The sequence below is a fragment of the Ochotona princeps genome, chromosome 22, assembly GCF_030435755.1.
Source record: "Ochotona princeps isolate mOchPri1 chromosome 22, mOchPri1.hap1, whole genome shotgun sequence".
Lineage (NCBI taxonomy): Eukaryota > Metazoa > Chordata > Mammalia > Lagomorpha > Ochotonidae > Ochotona > Ochotona princeps.
In genome coordinates, this window is record NC_080853.1 from 11,880,238 (window position 1) to 11,900,818 (window position 20,581).

A 20,581-nucleotide genomic window follows, 5' to 3' on the forward strand; every position below is an offset into this window, starting at 1 on the left:
TACTCTACTGAGCTCACAAGTTCAAAAGCTAATCTCATCCAGAAACATCTTTACAGATACATACTGAATTCCTGTTTCATGTGAGTACCCAGTCAAGTTGAAACCTACAATTAACAGGGCGATGGAATAGCCTAGTAAGTTCAGCCACTGCCTGCAGCATCAGCATCCCTTACGGGTGCTGATTCAAGTCCCAGCTGCTCTGCTTCCTAACTAGCTCTCTGCTATTGATCCAGGGAAAGCAGCAGAGGGTGGTCCAAGTGCTTGGGCTCCTGTACCCGCGTGGGAAACCCAGAAGGATTCCCTGGCTCCAGACTTTGGCCTGACCATTGAGATGATGAAGTTACTGATTAAAGACCTCTGTCTGTCTCTCTACTCTCTCTCTCTCTTTAACTCTGGCATTCAATTTTTTAAAAAAAGATTCATGCTTTTTTTTAATGTATGAATCTTTTTTTAAAAAGTTAACTTTCACATAGGTTAACATGTTTCTGCAAAATAGAACTGTAAGTCACTATCCACTTAGGAGATGATAGTGACCCTGATGTGAGGCACACGCCTGCCATGGTGGATTCCTTGTGAGATCTGGGTTTTGATCTGATCCAACATTTAGAGGAAGAGCCAGCTAACTTTCCAAAGTTCTGTACCATATAACAGGGCTGAAGTAACTTGGTTCAAGGCTATCCGAAGCGAACAAAATCGATGTATCATGTCAAAATGACTCTATAGCAGGTCTGTCTTTCAGCAGCACTATTTTCTGCTACAGCTTCTAAGATTACTTGAGGAATTTAACTAAATTGCCAGAGGTAGAAAAATATCCCCACTGCCCAAAGTGACATACAGATTCAGTACAATCCCTAACAAAATACCAATGCCAATCTTTACAGACTTAAAGAAAAAAGCTATAATCCATATAGGACCAAATTGCCAAAGTGATCTTGAGCAAGAAGGACAAAGCAGAATGTATGGCATTACCTGACTTCAAGATATAATACAGAGTGACATTAATCAAAAGGTCATGGCATTATCATGGAAACAAACTGGCTTTAGTGTGGAACTGAGATTCCGGATGTAAACCTACTTGTCTTACTGACAACTGATCTTTGGCAGAAGTGCTGAGAACTTGCATGGATGGTATAGTTTCTTCAGGAAGTGCTTCTGGGAAAATTGGATATCCACATGCTGAAGAATGACACCAGGTTTTTGTCTCCTGCCATATAAAAAAATCAACTCGCAATGAATTTAAAAATTCAATGTTAAGACCTGTTAGCAAGGGCAGGCATTTGGCATAGGGATCAAAATGGCATCGACCTGCATTGGGTTCAAGAGTGCCTGAGTTTGATTCCCTGCACAACTCCTAACTGTAGCTTCCCACTGATGCAGACCATGGAAAACAGTATGTGGTAGCTCAAGAATTTGACTCCTATTTACCTCTAGACCCTGGCTGAGATCCCAAGCTCCTGCCTTCATCTGGTGCAGCCCCAGTGTGGCAGGCAATTCGTGAGTTAATTCGTGGATAGGATCTCATCCACCTCCCTGTTCTCCCTCTCGTTCTCTGAAATTATTAAACTTAAAAAAAAACGTTAAAAACAAAATGATCTGTAAATGTGGAACTATCAGCAAGTTTTAAGTCATGAAAAAATAGTTTGTTTCCAGAATGTTATGTTGGTGGCACTTTTCTCTAGGGGTGGATAGGAGTGCTGAGTAACAAGGTTTGAGATAAAGCCCCGTCCCTTGTGTCACTGGGAGCACATGCCTCCATTTTTGTAGGGTAGAACTCTACGGTGTTTCCCTACATGGTTTCATGCCATGAGATTAAAAGGGAATATCAACCCACACTCATGGCTTTTATCCCCCTAGAACTTTTATGTTCTCTTTAGGAAGCTGTTATCTCTGGTTGTGGTATTCATGGAATTATAGTGCAAGCTCTGCGTAAGACACAGTGGATGAGTCCTGTGCAGAAATTCATGTATCTGAGCCTGAAAAAAAAAACCTAGTGCTTCAAGACCAAGGCCAGTAGAAAGTTATCAACAAGTTTGTCCTGTCTTGGGATGAGTCCTCCTTGCAGGGACGAGTTTAGGGTTGGGCCTGTGTATGCTTGGGTTCAGCATTGGCAGCCTCAACCAACTGCTGACCCAAAAATATTCGGAAGAAACATTGCATCTGCACTGAACATGTGCAGCCTTTTTTTCTTCTAGTCATTATCCGCTAAACACAATAGGGTAACCACTATTTACACAACGTTTACATTGCATGCGTTATTATGAGTAATATAGAGATAATTTAAAGAATCTCTGTAGGAGGCTGTGCACAGGTTCTATGCAAACTCTGTTCCATGTTGTATACAGAACTGGAGCATTCGCAGGGTGTCCTATTTAATACATTGGCCTGAAGAGTCCAAACTTATAGTATTTCAGGCAGTTTTAGAAACAAATAGATGGCATTTGTTTCTTAATAGGATTTCTAGTCAGCAAAATAACCTATGGTTCTGGGGAATCCTTAGAAAAATACATACATTGGGGCCCGGTGCAGTAGCCTAGCAGTTAAAGTCCTCGCCTTGTACACGCCGGGATCCCATGTGGGTGCCGATTTGTGTCCCAACGGCCTCACTTCCCATCCAGCTCCCTGCTTGTGGCCTGGGAAGGTAATTGAGGATGGCTTAAGGCCTTGGGACCCTGCACCTGTGTGGAAGAAACTCCTGGCTTTGGATTGGCACAGCTCCAGCCATTGTGGCTGCTTGGGGAGTGAATCATTGGACAGAAGATCTTCCTCTCTGTCTCTCCTCCTCTCTGTATAGCTGACCTTCCAATAAAAAGAAAATAAATCCTTTTTTTTAAATAAAAAGAAAAATACACACATGGAGTACAAAGGGATGGAAATACACCGACAAGATTATCTGTGTCGCACTAAAAAAAATGAAAATAGATACATGTTTTCTTGAAGATAATTAGGCAATAGGCATTGAAAGCCTTAACACTGCATATTTTTCCAATGAGTAATTTTAGGAATGGGAGTTTTACCTAAGGAGATAACCAGAGATAGAGACAAAAATATGTCTGCAAGAGTGTTCAATGGAACAGAGAATTAGAAACAATTTAATGGTCCAGCAGGATACTGCTTTATCAAAGTCTGGAATGCAATAATTAAATATCAGATTATAAAAGGATAGGTAATGACATTTTCACAATATGTAATTAGTTGAAAAGAACAAGTTATGAAACAATTATGTTCAATATATTAAGCTTTACAATAAAAACACAAATGTGTCACACATACTCTCAGTTGGCCCTCTTGATGGGATTCCACTCACGTGGATTCAACCAACTTCAGAGAGCAGATATTTGACAAAAACTTTGTTCTGTTCTGAGCCTGCATACACGTTACTGTTGCTGCTGTTTCATAACCAATACAGGATAGCAACTATTTGCACAGCAGTTAGATTGTGCTAGGTATTAGTTAATAACCAGAACTGATTCGATGTGTATGGGAGGACATGGGTAGGTTCTGTGCAGACACTGCGTATTTTGTAGAAGAACCTGGGGGGGTCATATTTTCCTAGGTATAGAATGGTCTGCAGTGATAGGAAGCCAGCAGAAGTGGCCACACCACACAGCTTCGCTTGGGTTTCTTCACACCCACGTGGTTGCCACCAGGCATGCTTCCTCTGGGAGGGTGTTTAGAAATATTGCACATGTTTATCAAAGAGCATGGCTGATGCCTCACCCTGCGGCAGGCTTCCAGGCCTCAGTACAAAGGATTTGCTGCATTGGGGATTTGTGCAAAAAAGAGCATTTGCAGAGTCTCAGAAATGAGGCTATGTGTCCAGTAGTGTGCACACATCCCAGTCAGGGTGGTGCTTGCATCGGGACAAATCACAGGCATTGGAGCCAGAGCAGATCTGCGTGTGGCAGGGAAAGGCCCCCGTCAGTGAGCCCTTCAGTTTGGATCGACTTCTGTGAACCTGCTCCTGTGCTCTGAGAGGGCTTCTGTGGATGCTCTGGCCATGGCTCCTCCCCCAACGCGCCTGTGTCTGAAGAGGCATCGCTTCTGTGTGGGATTCCTGTTGAAGGCCTAGTGGCCACATCATAGCAAACAATGATGAAGCGATGTTGCTGCCACATCACAGCTGACATTCACTCGAGCGCCTGCACACAGGCTGAACTTAATGTTTGTGGCGCTTCTTTCAGATGGATGTCATTATATCCCCATGTTATTGACAAGGAGCTGGCGCATTAGGGAAGTAAACAGGACCTTCAGACTCTCACAGAGTAAATGGCAGAAGCAGAATGTGAACATAGGGTCTGTATAACCTTACGTCTTAATCTAGCCCTTCCTTGCCTGCCTCATGGCCCTGTCACCTTGTGTTACCACTCAGGCCTTTTCCTTCTATACAGGTGGTCTCCTATTAAATATATATATATATATATATATATATATATATATATATGGATGCAAAAAAATTTCGAAATCTATACATAGCATTTGCTTAATGTGTATTTTTCACGAACTTCTTCAAGACCTCTTGAGTATGTGGATTTCAGAATTTTTGCACCAAAAATAAACTGGGAATTTCATTTTCCATTAGCTTTGTGATGTGTCCTTGCATTTACAAACCTCTTTACTGGCTGCTGCAGGAAATATTTAAGTATATTTGAGGTTCTCAAATTTACAAGAGAGATCAATGAAATAACAAAGCCCTTGATTTTTAAAAATCAAATCTTCCCCTCTGGGAGCCTGCATACTTCCCATTTTCCCTTCTTAGCTATGTTTCTTACGTGGGTTGTCTGAGCTTGGAATGTAGCTTTCATTAACTCCCACCTCGTCTCAGGACTGACCTCAGGACTGTGGAACTGTCACTATGGTTTTGTTGTCAAAGCTGAGGTGTGGTTATTAGACCATACACTTCCACGTCCTCATTTGGTGGCGCTGACTGTTCTCTCCATGACATTTGTCCTGCCACTTTGGGTCCCTGAGACCATGTGTCAGTATCTGGGGAAGTTCTGAGATTTGGCCAGATTTGCGGGTTAGCAGGGAGGCCTACCAAAGGTCCGTGCATGAAGACAGAAGAGGTCAGGCTTACAGATCAGACACAACATTTACCTCCCGCTACAGAAAAGGGGGTGTGTTTGTATCAGTTTCCCCTGCTCATGGAGATGATGAGGCTGTGCGCCAGCAGGTGTGTATCATACATGAGCAGCCTCATGTTTAGAAAACCGTAATTTCTTATTGCCAGTCTTATTGACATGGAAAACATGCAACTTGCTGACTTGGTTGGATTTTTGCGTTTTTATGAAGTCGTGGCAGTGTGATCTTTATTTTTCTTTCTGTTCCTCCCTCTTATCCAGATTCCTTCCTTTTTTTTTTTTTGGATAATGTTTACAATGACCTGCTTTCTGCTTACTTTAAAACCGTGAGCTTAACCCTCCACTCAATGAAGCACTCAAGCACTCTCTTGCATCTTTACTATGTTTCATTTTCACCTGAAGGTAACCACAGATGGATCAAAAGCTGGTTTTAGGCACCCCAAGAGATGCAGACCCAGCTGGGCTTGGAAGCTGCAGACAAGGCTGTGTTCTCGGGTTGGTCTGCCCCTGTTGCACAGGTATCCTCCTGTCACATCCGGGTCAGAGCTCTTGAGGAGCCAGACAGCTCTGACCCAGATGCTTCCTCCTCACACTTGCTCTTGCTTTGTGTTTTTCCTTTTTGTGCCTGCTCCCAGCTCATCCTCAGTTTCTGTTTGTTGGGACTACAATCCAGGGCTTCACAGTCCTGCATTCTCCTGGAGCTGGGAGAGTATGGCCGATGTGCTTCCCGTCTGCACAAAGCTCCCCTTCTGGTGGCAGAGATCGTTACTGAACAGCTTATCATACAGTCAGCTGCTTTATCCCAATGCGACAAGACTGCCCAGTATACAGATGAAGGTCGGTGGAGGCAAAGGAGGGAAGCGCTGGAGGACCACGTGCAGCAGAGCAGTGCCCTTGGGCTCAGTGGGCGGCTAGTGGAGCTCTGCGAGATGAGGCAGACATAGGCAAGAAGGGGTGTCACCATGCCCCGGAGAGAACATGTCTGAGGCTTGTCTCTGCTGCACAGGTCTGACAGCTAGCAACCTGCGGGGCCAATTCCAGGCCCCTCTTGGCTCCCGTAGGAGCTCTGGATGCAGACATCAACCCTACAGAAGCACTTGGTCATGCATGCTGTAGGCCTTTGCAAGGATTTCAGCACATCTAATCAAAAATGATTTACGTCTACTTCTATTCCTTTGAGCTCTTAATAAAGAATAAGCAAAAGCTATTCTTTAGAGAATGCCAAACAAGGAGCATATATGGTCTTAGGAGAATCGATGTAGAATTCAGGCAGTTTCCAAATGCCACACCGTTGTAGCCATGTGACTAAGAGTGAAAAGAACATTCCTTACAGATGAATTGTAAGAACTTCACCCAAATGTTTTCTGGCCAGGAGATTCCTAGAGCAATCAGAATGATTTTTCAGCTGGAAATGCTGGGCCCGATTTTATTTTCCTTGTTTTTTTTTTTTTTTAAGCCAAAAGCTCAAAGCAGCACTCGGAAGGCTCCCAGCCTTTGTATTAGAGTATTTTCTATAAACCACGCTTAGGATCTGTCGTGTGAAACCAGAAACTGCTTCCTTTTATTAAAGACGGTAATGTTTCCACTTCTGCCAATTACAAATCAATTGCGAGGCTGCCTGCTCTCTCTGAAATAACGACATCCATCTTTGCAGGCTGTGTGTCTCTGCGAAGGGAATCATGTCGTGACACCGGAGGAGAGTGCATGGGGAATTATGAAATGGTGAGGCCATTACAGATACCTTTGTGGATAATCAGGGAAGCAGCACACTTACCTGCATTAGGGCCTGCTCTTGTGGTTCTCTCTGGGGGTTTCTTGAAGATAAAGAGTCCAGCCTGTGTGGCAGGATGCCCATGTGCTGGGCACAGAAATACTTAAGTGTATAGGTATTTTGCAGCCATGCTTTGTCCAAGGAATATGAGCTCTCTGCTCAAGCCTACTTGGCTACATAAAACAAAGCAAGTTTGGAGAAGGTGGGATTTGAGTTGTTTTCACAGAGAAAAGGAAGCAGATGAAAGGGGACGGAGGGGAAAAAATGAGAGATGAGAAAGACACAGGTATGACTGGGATTCATCTGCACTTCCAGTTAGGTTATAAAATGCCTTCGTTTAATTTCAGCATCTCTGGATGTTGAATTGGCAAAGGGATTCACCTTGAGGGTGGCTGCAGCTTAAGGGACACCCAGTTTGATTGGCAGACATGGCTTTTAGGCAGGTGAAAAGTGCAGCCTTCTGGCCAGGGGGCTAATGGTGACCTGTGGTCAGGACCCAGCACTTGGCCTATAGGGTACAGGTTGGACTTGGTTGCCATGCATTGGCCATTTGCTCACCCTCAGGAAGTGGCCTTAGGCTTAAGAGGTTTTGCTACTTACAAGTTGTATGGCAGTGTCTCTGGCTTCTTATCTTCCCTCTGAAGGCCTGAAGGTGTCCTTGACCTTTAAGTTCTTGAAACCCCGGTCAAGGTCATCGTCAGCAGCAGCATCACCTGGTAACTTGTTAGAAATGCAGATTTTCTGGATTTCCTGACCTCATCCTTGACTTCCTAGATCATCACTCTCCAAGTGATCTAGGAACCAGTGCTCTGGGCTGAAGAGGTTAAGAGACCCTCATCCCAGCCTTCCAGCATAGTGACTAGACCAGAGCCTAACAGGGTGCAAAGAATCTGTTAGGCCAGAATACAGGAAAGTACTTTGTCACGTCTTCTGTATGTGTGTCCATCGCTTTTATAAAAAGGCATTCCATCACAGCCATAGCCCCAGTTTTTTCTACGCGTGTCTTTTCTTCAAGGTGGCGTTAGATGTTCTTTGAGCCAGGCTGGGTAGTGTCTGGATTACTGTGCACTAGGTGCTGCTGCCAGAGTCGTTTGGGTGCCGCATGCTGCGTGTGCTGCCACATACTGATGCAGGTGATGAGGTTCATCTTCTCGTGCCTGGATCAGATCACCTGGAGCCAAATCCCCACAGCCACTCAGCAGTTGTGGAAGGCTTAACTGTTCCCAGCAAAGCTGGCAGCCAGCAGCACTAACAATACCGCGCTGGAAGCCAAGACTTGACTTGAATTCTTCAAGTGAAGACTCTCGGCCCACGCCACTGGACCCCTCAGTCGGCATCTGCACTTTTCAACGGACCCAGGTGATTTTTCTGCCTGGCTTGGTTTTCCTGTTTGTTAAGCATGAATATTAGTAGGACTTGGCTCCCACTTTATCACAGGGAGGATTTGTTAAAAGGAAGAAAGTTGTTATTGTGGAGTAATGGATAAAGCTCCCACCTGCTCCTCTTCCAATATAGCTCCCTGCTGAGGACCCAAGGAAAGCGGTGGAAGATGGCTGCTACCCACATGGAAAAGCTGGTGCAGCTCCTGGCTTGGTTCTTTCCCAGCCCTGGCTGTCTCAACCACTTGGGAAATGATTTGGCCTATGAAAGATCTCTCTTGTTCTTTCCCTGTAACTTTGATTTTCAAATAAATAAGTGCATTTTAAGAAGCAGAATAAGGCCCAGCTGTACCCCATAGATGCTAATTGGTGCAGTCTCATGGGGGGTCATGGAGTCCAGTTAGCTAACAGCTTCCCTTGGGGCGCTAATGCAGCTGACTTGGAGACCACTCAGAACCACAGCTCTTGTTACTTGGGCAGCATTGCTCTTTCCACATGGCCCCTGTTTTCCTCCATGCAGTATAATATTTCAGCCCTTGACTTTATGTTTTACTGTTTTTTTTTTTTTTCTGCTATGTTGGAATCTTAACCCAGCCTGTAAATTCCTCTGGGCAGAAATTATACATTCCATACTCCGCACAGTCTCATTTCTGTTTTGTAAAATAATGAGTACATTTCCAGAATGATTAATAATAGAATAGGGAAAGGAGGAATAAAGAATTTCAGACTACCGGCCCCAGTGAATACCATCTACAATAGGATATTGGCCCTGGAATGCCCTTACAAACTTTAATTTCTAACAAGTTTCCAGGTCATAGTGGTGCTGCTGCTGTGGTCCAGGGCCACCCATTGAAAGCAAATGGCCTGGAGATGCTAAGAGGACTGAATGAAGGCTGTTATGTAAGCTAGTAAGCACAATGCCGTGTACAAAGCTTACCTTAAGAGTGTTGCTGTCACTCTCAACATAATCAGTGCTTGGACCGGGCCAGGCATCCGACTAGCGATGAAGTCACTGCTTGGAATACCAACATCACATGGGAGAACAGCTGCACCGCTGCACCTGATTCCAGCTTCTTGTTAATGGGCACCCTGGGGGGCAGCGAGTGACAGCTTCTTGGGTGGACTGCTGCCATCCATGTGGAAGTTCTGGCTTGGGTTCCTGGCTCCTCTGTCTGGCCTGGCCCAGCCCCAGCAGTGGATGGGAACACTCTTTACCTGCCAGCCTGCCTGTCTCTTTCCCAAGATCTGTCTGCCTCTCAGATAAATGAAAAATAAATGAAACCTACAAAAATAAATAAAGGCTCAGACAAATCCTGTCAAGTTGGACAAAATATTTGATCAAACTCCGTAATAGAACTCTTTGCTCACGGAGAATGTATTTAATGTTCATGGGCCTTGGTGCTTTTTGCAGAGTGGCCTGATGTTCACTGGCCTTGGTGCTTGCCAGAGTGGCCATTCTGCAGCAACCAGGCTGCAGCCCCCTTTGTAACAAGATATCCAAGACCAAAATTCCAGCAGCTCTCAAGCAGAAGCTAGTAGGCCTTTAGCAGCCCTCCTGTATAATGTGCTGTAGAAGGGGGTACGGGTAGGAAAGGAACAGATAGAGGCAGTGGCCCCAGCCCCAAAGCTTTGTACATGTTGACTCTTCAGGACTCATGGCTCTCCCTCCCACCAGAGAACCTGCCCTCTGTCAAATGGGAGGTTTCCTCTGTCCCCTACCATGGCCAAGGCCTGATGGGGCTGCTCAAGATGGCCATTGACTGCAGGACACGCTTGGGAGCTCCCTATGGGATCAGGCTGGAGCTCGCCTCCAGTTAGCCCTCTTTGCATGTCTCCCTCTTGTTTGCTCCTTTCTCCTGGGAGCGCTCAATAGAGCACCTTGTTTCAAGCTTTGCGTCTGCCAACCTGTGACATTGCCTGTCAGTGCCCACTGGGAAATGTATTCTCTTGTCTTACAAACTATGAAAGACTGGAAGATGACTGTGCTTCTGGATAGCCAACATCCAGACCTGAAGAACTGATCACAGCGGAAAGAACATATGCCCTGCAATTTCAGAGGAAGGGTGTGCATTGGTCTGAAAAATGCCAGAGGAACCAGAAGATTCTTACAAGGCAGAGCAGAGGATAGGATCATCTTTTCCTGGCTTCCATAGGCATTCACCGTGTCGTGCTTCTCTCTTTTTTCCTAGAAATTCAGTGTTCCTTCACTGCCTGGCCCTCAGGCCCAGCATCCCAAAATTGGTAACCACATGCCTTCCTCGGCTACTTGTGGTCTTGGCTGGAAATCTTGAGTTTCTCGCTCTATGTCTACTTTGTGGTCTAGTTCAGGTTCCCAGCATTCCAACCCTGGCCCATTTCCCTGGGAGCCTGTCTGAGTCCTTAGCTGTCTAAACTGTCGCCTTGTATTTCCTCTCTTGCCTCCCCCTGGAGCTGAGAGAGTGCCTGGGGCCTATGCATCTTTCACATAGTCTATGCTTAAACCCCTCCGGAAAGTCACAGCATGCTGGTCTCTGAGCTTCCCTCCGTCTGGTTGTCGACTCCGTGGTCTTCTAGTTGCCTCCTGATTTCTGTTGCTGAGTTCCTGCTCACCGACCTTGTCCTGCAGTATGTGTGCGCCATTGCTGCTTCATCGTCACCCATCATACTCAGGAGCTGTTCCCCTCGGGGTGCACGTCCCTAAACCTGACCTCCATTTCTCCTTGCCCATGGTCCTACCCAATGCTATTTGCTCTCATGAAATGGTGCCTTCCTGCTTTTCCCTGTCCTGCTGTTGTCTGCCCCCAATATGACAAGTGTGATTACTAAAAGGCCTATTTTCCAGAAATTTTATAAGACAACCTGCAATTTCCTATCCTTCAATGGGCGAGAGTGATTCAGGAGCTAAACAGAGCAGCGTGAATGGTTCAGGGGTGCACACATAATCCTCTCCGTCTCTGCTAGAATCTGACACCATTAAGGAGAAAAGTAAATAACACTGGAGGCAGCCCTGAAATAAAACTTAAATGGGAAAAATGAACGCTTCGCTCTTAATCAGCCCTTCTCTCTTTGTATTCGTTTTTATTGCTCCGGTGTTCAGTTGCGTAGCGTAATGGTTTTAAAACAAATGTGTTTCCTTCGAGCTGTGACTCTGGGAAGTTTGGGCTGACTAGCTGAGACTCCAGGCACAGGTGGGATGTGTTCCTTCCTGAAGGTCTCAGGGAGACTCCGTTCCCTTCCTTTTCCCAGCGAGCATTGGCTGCTGGCCTTTTCCTCTGTGGTCAAACCAGCAGTCCCATCACTTTGCGCTGGCTGGCAGAACAATGTCTTTCTAACTGGCTGCACCTGCTCCTTCCTGAGGAGGGGCCCTTGTGAGCACATTGGGCCAGGAGGGATAAGCCGACTTGATCTCCTAATCTCAAAATCCCTTGCTTGACAATATCTGTAAAATCTCTTTAGGAAGATAAGGTAACATTCACAGATTTGGGAGATGGAGGTATCAGCGTCGTTGGAAGGGCTGTTATCCTGTCGACCACACTTTTTTCACGGTTGAGTTCTAGATCTCTGCTGACCATTTGATTACACGTGATCTAATTTACTCCTCACAGTCACTCCGTAGTGCAGATGATGATCAGATCTACTGTACATGATGAAACTGAGGGTGAGAGAAATGAAATTCCCTGCCCAAGGCTACATGAATTGGGCATTTGGTTTCATTGGGCTTTGTAGCTCAGCTCTGTCCTCTCACAAGCATCTAGTAAGCATGGCCTCCTACGAGCTCACCTGTGACCATTTGTGGACCAGTTACATCCAATGGAAGTTGCCTTGATTTCAGAAACCGTTGCAGCTGAGAAATTTTATATACTGGGAGTCTTAAGTGGCTTTCCTTGCAATGGTAGAGAGTCTTGCACAGACTCAGAATAGCTTGTGTGAAAATCAGGATGCTGAGGGCAAAAAATCTGTGTGAATTGTACAAAGGCCTGCCCTGCTGAGGGGTCTCCAGGCAGGATTTAGGAAATGAATAAAGGAAAGTTGTGCTTTCAGGGTGCTCACAGCCTAAAGTGAAAGGCTGTTTGGAAAGCTTCGTCATACGTGGACAGCTGACCAGTTGCTCTAGAAGAATTCACTGAGGATGATGGGAACGAAATGAAGAAATGAGGCCTCTTCCCAGAGAGATGACATTCCAGGCAGAGGAAGATGGGCATGCTAAGGAGGCGGAGTGCCGAGCAGCCCATAACCACACTTACCCACCATGATAGCTTGATGAAGGTGACTTGGGCCCTGGGCCCAGGCACCAGCTCTGGGGTTGGGAACCAAAGTGTTTATTACCACTACACATGGGCTAAGATTGAGCTAATAAATCCAAGGTGTTTGGTAATGTGTATGTGTTGGGGGGTGGGTGGAGGGCTGTGGTTTTGCTTAAGGAATAAAGAGGTGGTCTAACATGTCGCAGGCTAACCCCCCAGTGCCGGCTGAGTGAGAAACTCAGCTATTTAGAAGGTGCTGGTCTTACCACCAGAAACTCCTCCTCTTGACCATCTTGTTAACAAGGTCTGTTCTGCAGTTAAATCACTAATGCACAGCAGCTGTGGAAGCACCTTGTTATGGATGGAAAAGCTTCCTATTGGTCCTCAGGCGTGGGGGTGGGTGGAGCCTCCCGGCTGGGGTTCACCTGGGAGCCTTTAGTGCATAAATTCTCTCCTCTCCTCTCTGTTCTGCAGCAATGGAATGGGAGGGACACAGCTCTCATGGTCACCCGTGTGGTCAACCACAGGCGCTTCTCAGCCACAGTGAGTGTGGCAGACACGGCCCAGCGCAGCGTCAGCAAGTATCGCTGTGTCATCCGCTCTGATGGGGGGTCCGGCGTGTCCAACTACGCGGAGCTGATTGTGAAAGGTGAGTGCCCAGAGCTTCAGCCACTTCCCCACTGCGGCTGGCCTTCCCAGTGTCCTGTGCCCCTACCTGCGTTGTGTGGTCATGCTGGGATGAATCCTAGACTTGACTTACCTGCTGCTTTGCCCACCCGCACTCTCACCATCCTGCCGTTTCACAGAGACGTGCATACCCACTCGCTCCTCTCCCATCCTGTTCCTTCCCCAACCCATGAAAAGGGAAACTTGAAAAAGGGGGTAACATTGTGCTGTTATTCAGAGTTGAGCCTCACTGTGTATCCCTATGTCTGGAGGCCTGGTCCGGGGAAAGGGGAAATGGATGCCAGAAGGACTCTCCAAATCTGGCTTTATTTTGTAGTTCAAGTTAGCATGAACAAATTTTCCTGTGCTTCACTGATGTGCTGTGGTGTGCACGTGTTGTTGTGGTGTGACTCTGCTGTGAAGGACAAGTGCTGCTGTTCCTGAGGAAAGGAGTTGCATACTCACTGCAGTGGCCGGAAGGACTTTTGAAGCCCTTCACCTGGGCCTTGATTTGATTCTTTTCAGCTGTTGTCCCATTAGTTTGCGCTAAGGCTGACTTGCTTCCCCTTAAAATACATGTGTTTCTCCCTGTGCGTTTTTCAAGAAGTTATAAGTCGTGTTTATTTCTGAAATTTCATCATCTGTTTCAACATGTTTAATGGGCATATGTTTCTTCAAACGAGTTATCAGATTTGTAAAAATCCAGTTGTTGTCATTTAGATCATTCCAGGTGTTTTTCCCCCCTTTCCTTTGGGTGTGCAGCAATTAACCTCGCAATGGAGCTCTTCTGAAGAGAAGGCTTTTATGCTATTGAGCCAGATTATTTCCTTAAGATCCGTTCCCCAGAGGTAGAGGGGAGGCCCAAGAAAATGAGCATATTTATGGATTTTTTCTTTGTGTTGCAATATTGCTTCTGCAAAAAAAAAAAAGTTGACAATTGACATCAGCAACAGCAGTGTATGGTTGTACTGTATCTACCCATGTCATGTTCAGCGATTAAAACTTCAATACAGCATAATGTAGGAAATAAAATAATGAAGCTCTTCATATCATGCCAACTGTAGAAAGATACCTGGTGTGTGAAAGAAAAACCACTAATCAATTCCCAGAAGGCTTCTGAGTTGATTTCCCACCTCCCCCCAGAGGGAAGATGCAGGCAGCCTGGACGGGATCAGACTGGGGGAGTCTACAGTCTGGAATTCTCTTTGCTGGTCCACTATGACTCTTAGAGGGATGAGGAAGCGTTTTTCTGCCAAGGGCCCTATAGGTATTTGTAACATCATCTGCTGGCTATAATTAATGACCAGCTTATAAACGAGCGCACCTTACCGTCAATGAATGTGGAGCCCCACCTGTGGTTGTCTTGGCAGAGCCTGATTGAAGGATTCTGTGTACCCTATGCTGCCCTGGGCTGAGTATTCAGCAGTCCACGCTCACGTGACGGATGCTGTTCTGTTGTTGAGGTCTCAGCTTTGTTGTTATCACTTTGCCTTCTCCCAGTGTACTTTACTGGCCCTCTTGAGGCAGCCATACCGTTCTGCAAAAATTTGTTTCATTTTGGCAGGACTCCAGTTGCATTTTGCAATGGTAGTTTTCCTACACTTTTTGACTTCATACTTGGCACTTGTGCTGGGCACTGTGCCAAGTATGGGGTACCCCAGGGAACCCAAGAAAATTGCCAGTATTGAACCTGTCTGACCCATACATTCAATCATTTCGTAAGTACTGGTGGAGTGATGGATGAGTGAGTCCCTTCTTGGCCTCTGCAGGGAATTTATTTCATCACCGTAGTGCCATGAACTCTTTAGCCAAAAGATCAACCAATCAGACAGGAGAAAACAAACAAAAAAAAAAACCACTAATGGGGAAAAATCATCTTTAAATTCATTTCCTTTGAGTGCCATTAACAGGTGAAGGAAACCATTACTTTGTGCACATTAGGCTCATGTTTCTGTTCTTGGTGCCCTAAGATTGATTTGCATGGCATAGTGGCTTCTGCCATCTGTGCGCTGTCTCCTGCAGTGCTCACTGTACCTCTTTTATGAGTGACTTCTTGCATCAGATTGGAAGTGCCGCAGAAATACCTTGAATTGTCTCATGCTCTCCTCTTTCCATCAGCTTGCATGTACCCAATGTAATGTGCATGGTGAGGGAATGCAGTGAATGTCTATGGCAACCAGTGTGGTGACTTCGACTTTCCACTCCGAGATCACTGGAACCAGAAAATATGTGGCTTGTTCTTTCTATATGTCTACTAATTCAGAGATGATGGAGGGGTGGGAGAGTTTGGAGGAGGAACAGGAGAAGCCAAATCCAGAGGCTGCGTTTCTTTGGACAGCTGGGCACAGTATTCTGGGACTGTAACTTAACCTGTTACTGGCTCTGTTCCCAGAGCTGGTGGGAGAAGCCCATGTTGCTGCTGGTCCTGGAGTGCACCAGCCTAGCCAGCCAATGTGATCCAGTGGCAACTGTTGCTCAGGGACTTCTTACCTGCAGTCTTTGCTGCTCCAGTCTAAGGGATCCATTGGGTGGTTCCAGGCCTCCTGCACAATGGGTAGTCAAGGGTTAGAGCTCCCTGTGATAGGGTTCCATGGATGGAATCTGTCCATAATTTTGACTTACGCTAGTGTGTTTCCTTTGCTTTAATATTCAGTGGGTGCTGAGTTGTGCACTTCATGCCTTGAATGTAGCAAAGTCCTTGCATGTATGTTCTCATCCTAATTGCTATTCTGCATGTTGGTTTTATTTCCATTTGCCTTACGGTTGTAATAACTGGAACAGCCAGGTTGAGACTGAGAGGATCGTCCTAAGTCGCAGAACTGGGGTCCCACTTGGGTCGGCCTCCGGCTGCTTTGGTCACCCCTGAAGCCCTCAGGAATCATGCCCTTGCTAGTACTTGGGGTTACAAGGTCGGGAACAGTGCCTGGAGTCCAGGTATCCCATGAACAGCTAAGGATAAGGCTGACAATGGGAGTCACCAGGCCTGTGGAGCTAATGTGCCCTTCAGTTCACTGTCAGCTAATTTCCAATTTCCTGGAGAAACAGATTTAACCCTGTTCTATTCATATACATTCTTGAAGAGCCCACTTTGTCCAAGGAAGCAGAAGGCAGAGGAAGTGGGGGAGACTGAGACCCAGGGGCCCATGCAAGAGGTGCCCTGGAGCACTGGGCGGAGACAGTCTTGGAGAATGAGGCACTTTCCTTCTTGAGAGCCCTTCTCCTCTGAGTCCAGATACTTAAGGGCTTTGCGACTAGAGTATTTGCACTTGTAAAAAAAAGACTGAGGGAAAATTGTAATCTTCCTCCTTTGAGGGAAGGAAAAAATCTAAAAACCAGAACCTAAAAAGCATTCTTGCAGCACAAGTGTCATTGTGGGGCCTGGATTTCCTCTCCTGGGTGCTGCTGATGGCTCACACAGACCATGTGGGTCAGAGGGCTTGGGCTGCTCCTGGCTGAGCCTGGGACATCACAGAGAAAGGTTTCCCAGTAGGGCTCCTTCCCTGCTAGAATTCCTCTCCTTAGGTCAGTAGCGGGAGACAACTGTGGAGCTGGCAGGCCCTGGTTTGTATCCCAGTACCATCCAATCCTAAGGCTGTGACCCTGAACCTGCCCGAAGCCTGTCATAGCTGGGATGGCTCATCTGGGAACAAGAGTATAAGAACAGCTCCTTCAGAGGCCAAGTGAGGATGGAAGGGGTCTGTATACTTGCTCTAAGAAGTTTATTCAGTAACAATCACTTGCCTGTGCGAGTGGGATTTCCAAGGTCAAGAGGTAAAGGAGTTGAAGGATGCTGGGTAGGAGAGTACACCTGACTCAGGTGCTGCCTTGACTAATACCTCTGTACCTTGGGGAAATCTAATGTCTCTGTAAAGTGAGCTCAAAGCCCTTTGCATCTCATGATGAGGGGGGCAACATAGGCTTGGAAACACTGAGATCCTGGGGTCTCTGAAGGTCAGAGTTCTCTGGGTCCCCAGCTGTGTCCACAGCTGAGGAGTCAGGAAAGCTTAGTAGCTGTCCTGTTTGCTTGTAGTGGCGAGATGTCACCTCTCTGTCCCTTGTGTGGCTGTGCAGAATTCTGACCTGTGCTTGGGCAGGTCACAGCAAGAGGTAGAGACCCTATGGTGGCTTCCCCAGCCTGGGTTCTTGTGGAGCTGAGTGGCAAAGGCCAGGGGCTGGGCATATAGGCGTGTTCATGGCTGGCTGGCTTATGGCTTAAGTGCTGTCCAGGCATGGTGAAGAACAGAACTTGGACAGACAATGCCTGATTTGAGTAGGCAATATCAAATTCTCAGTGACATGCAGACCAGAATGAAAGCAAATTGAAATTACTTAATTCTGAAGAGCTGCTTATTGAGTTGTGATAATGTACCTGGGTATACATTAAATCACTCTATAATTGAGATTTCGTTCAATTGACAATCCAGCCCCTCCACCTTCCTGTTTCAGGTCAGTGCTCTCTCCCTGTTTTTCATGTTCTGAGACCTTCAGTTGCAAGGTGGTTCAGCTTAACCCAAGGACATGTGCATCTTCAAAGTAGTTCAGATAGGTCCTAATGAAAACTTCTAATTCTTGGGACGTTGGTTGTCAGTGGTGATATTTAAACCAACCTTCAAACTCCATTTAACAAGCTCTCACATGCTCAGACCACTGTAACACATATGGGATCAGTGCTCAAGAGATGCAGCACCAGTGCCAGTAGTCAGATGTTCGGATTTAAATCCTTTAGTGACCTTTTTCAAGTGTCCATTGGTAGGGTCAATAGTATTTGGGAGTGAACCAGTAGATGGAAGATTTCTGTCTCTGCCTTTCAAGTAAGTAAATCTTAAACCCTGCCTGCTGAGTCTCCTAGGATCTTGCCCACACACTAGACCGGGGTTGGGAGCTTCCCTCACAGGGGGTGGTGGTCCGTAGTCTCAGCTCTGTGGGCCTTAAGGAGTCCGCTGCAGTGACTCCAACCTGCTACTGTAGCCAAAGCAGCCATAGAAAATATGCAAAGGAGAGATGGTCATGTGCTAGCAAAGCCCTGATCATACAGATGGGCAGAGGCTGGATTTGGTCCATGGGCCAGTCGACTGTGTGCAGCCCAGGGTTGGGTCCCTTCTCAGACGTGATTCACTCTTCCTGTCTCCTCTCTGCTCTGCGCTTGTCCCTCTGCCCAAGGTGCATTTAGCAAACAAATCAAACCCCAGCCTTTCTTGATCACACCCTCCAGTAGCTCTTGCCATATTTGTGTAAAATCCAAACTCTCAGATGTGACCTCTAGCCTCATTGTTTGCTGCATTCTGACCCCGACTCCCATGCTTGTTCTCAACTCTGTTCTCTGGCAAAAACAGATCTGGAGTTCCTCCTCTGAGGGTGTGAACAGGCCTGGCACTAGCACCTTTGTACTTCTTGCACTTCTCCTGGAATGCTTTCCTTCCATATATTAGTGCAACTCTCGTGACTGATGTGTGCCAGGGCGTGCTCAGGCATCGGCGTCATGGAGAGGCCTCCCCTGAGCATGTCCTCTACAGTAACACTTGCCCCCATCTCTCACAACTGCTGCGCTCTACTTGGGGCTTCATTCCTGACTGGATCACTACCTGGTATTGTCCTTTATGTCTGACTATCATCCATCTTTCCTCCCAGAACCCAAGATACTGAAGGGGGAGGGGAAGTTTTGCAAGCCTTGTTCTCTGCAGGGTCCACAGGCCTGAAGACAGTGCTTGGTACAGACAGTGTGCTCACCTGTTGTCTGAATCCAGTGGTGCCTCCCCAGACCTCAGCTCACCAGCAAGCAGTAGCACTTCAGAGCTTTCAATATTCCTTCTTTGGTTTTTTTTTTTTTTTTTTTGGAATTTTTTGTTTTGCTTTATTTTGTTTTGTTAACAACTTAAATGAATCTAGCTAGGAACATTATACTGAATGGGTATGTTAACCAAAGACAAATACCACATGATCTCACATAAATGTGAAATTTTCTAAAAGTAAAACTCACAGAAGTTAAAAATGCAATAGTGGTCACCATGAGCAGAGACTTCGGGCATAGGGAGACACGAACAATGGAGTGATAAGAGTTGAAGGTTACAAAGTTTGAGGTAGACAGAAAGAATAATGTCTAGTGATCTATTACATATTATGGTAAACTCATGAAAGGATTTCAGGAAGTTTGTGATAAAAATGGATTTCAATGATGCTTATTTTGGCACAAAGTTTCTTAAAAGCCACTCACAGTATTCTCTTAACAGTTTCCTTGAACTTCTTTTGAAGATACCTCTCATGCATGGATTTTTCAGGTTTTGCACCAAAATGAATTTTTTCAAATTCTTACCATAAACTTCCTGAAATACCTTATATGGTTCCAAATTACTGAACAAGTAAATTTTAAATTTTCTCTCAACTACAGAATTACGAAAATTATGTGAGGTGGTATATATGCTAATTAGCATTATTGCCTCATTCCACAACATATACATATTTTAGAAGTGCATTGTATACAATAAATATATACAGTTATTGTAGATTAACTTTTAAATTTTTAAAATAACAATAAAGCAAGAAGAGGTGAGGAAGGAAAGGTGGGGAAATGGTAGGAAAGAAAGCAGCTAGAAACTTCTGTAGGACCATGAGGAGAAAGATTTGATACAGGTGTGGAAGAATGGGTGGATTTAAGACGTGTGAAAATGAAGAGGGAAGGAAACATGGCGAGAGTAAATAGCAGTAGTGAAGACAAAGTAACGGGTACATGGAGCTTGAGTATTTGCTTTACCATTCCATTGTGTGGCTAGTTTCTCATTCTTTTCATATTCTCTTTCACAGAGAAGACATTTTTAACTTTAATGACATCCATCTTGTCAATTATTTACTTCATGGATTATGGAATTGGTGTCTTATCTAAAAAGTCATCAGTATGCACAAGGTCAATCAGACTTTCTTTTTTTTTTTTTTGCTTTTTTTAAAAAATTATTTATTATTTAACTTCATTAATTACATTGTATTATGTGACAGTTACATAGATACTTGGGTTCTCCCCACCCCTCCCCAAACCTTTCCACCATGGTGGATTCCTCCACCTCGTTGCATAACCACAGCTCAAGTTCAGTTGAGATTCCCCCATTGCAAGCGTATACCAAACATAGAGTCCAACATCTTATTGTCCAGTCAAGTTCAACGGCTTCTTAGGTATACCCTCTCTGGTCTGAAGACAGAGCCAGCAGAGTATCATCCCAGTCAATTGAAAGCTCCAACATACCATCAGCAAAAATTTACATCATTATGGAATTTTTTTTGCCTCTTCTAATGTTGCTTTTGATAGACCCAAAACTTACAAGGTGGTGGTCAAAGGTTCATGCTGCACAGAAACACTTAAGATCATGGCTGTGTGTAGCACCCGTGTTGATCAGTACACAGTCCTTGGTAGTTAAGGACTGACTGAGCTGCCTCACCTCCTCTCGCTGAAGATTTTTGCTGTTGCACGAATGATTC

General features: G+C 45.6%; 1 protein-coding gene across 1 annotated transcript in view; it reads left to right on the forward strand.

The window, feature by feature from the left end:
• The window catches only part of PTPRT (protein tyrosine phosphatase receptor type T), a 937,772-nt gene that overhangs the window by 365,749 nt on the left and 551,442 nt on the right, over window positions 1-20,581 (forward strand). The window contains exon 6 of the mRNA XM_058679424.1: window positions 12,926-13,100. Within this exon, the coding sequence (XP_058535407.1) occupies window positions 12,926-13,100 (175 nt within the window). The remainder of the gene's footprint in view (window positions 1-12,925; window positions 13,101-20,581) is intronic.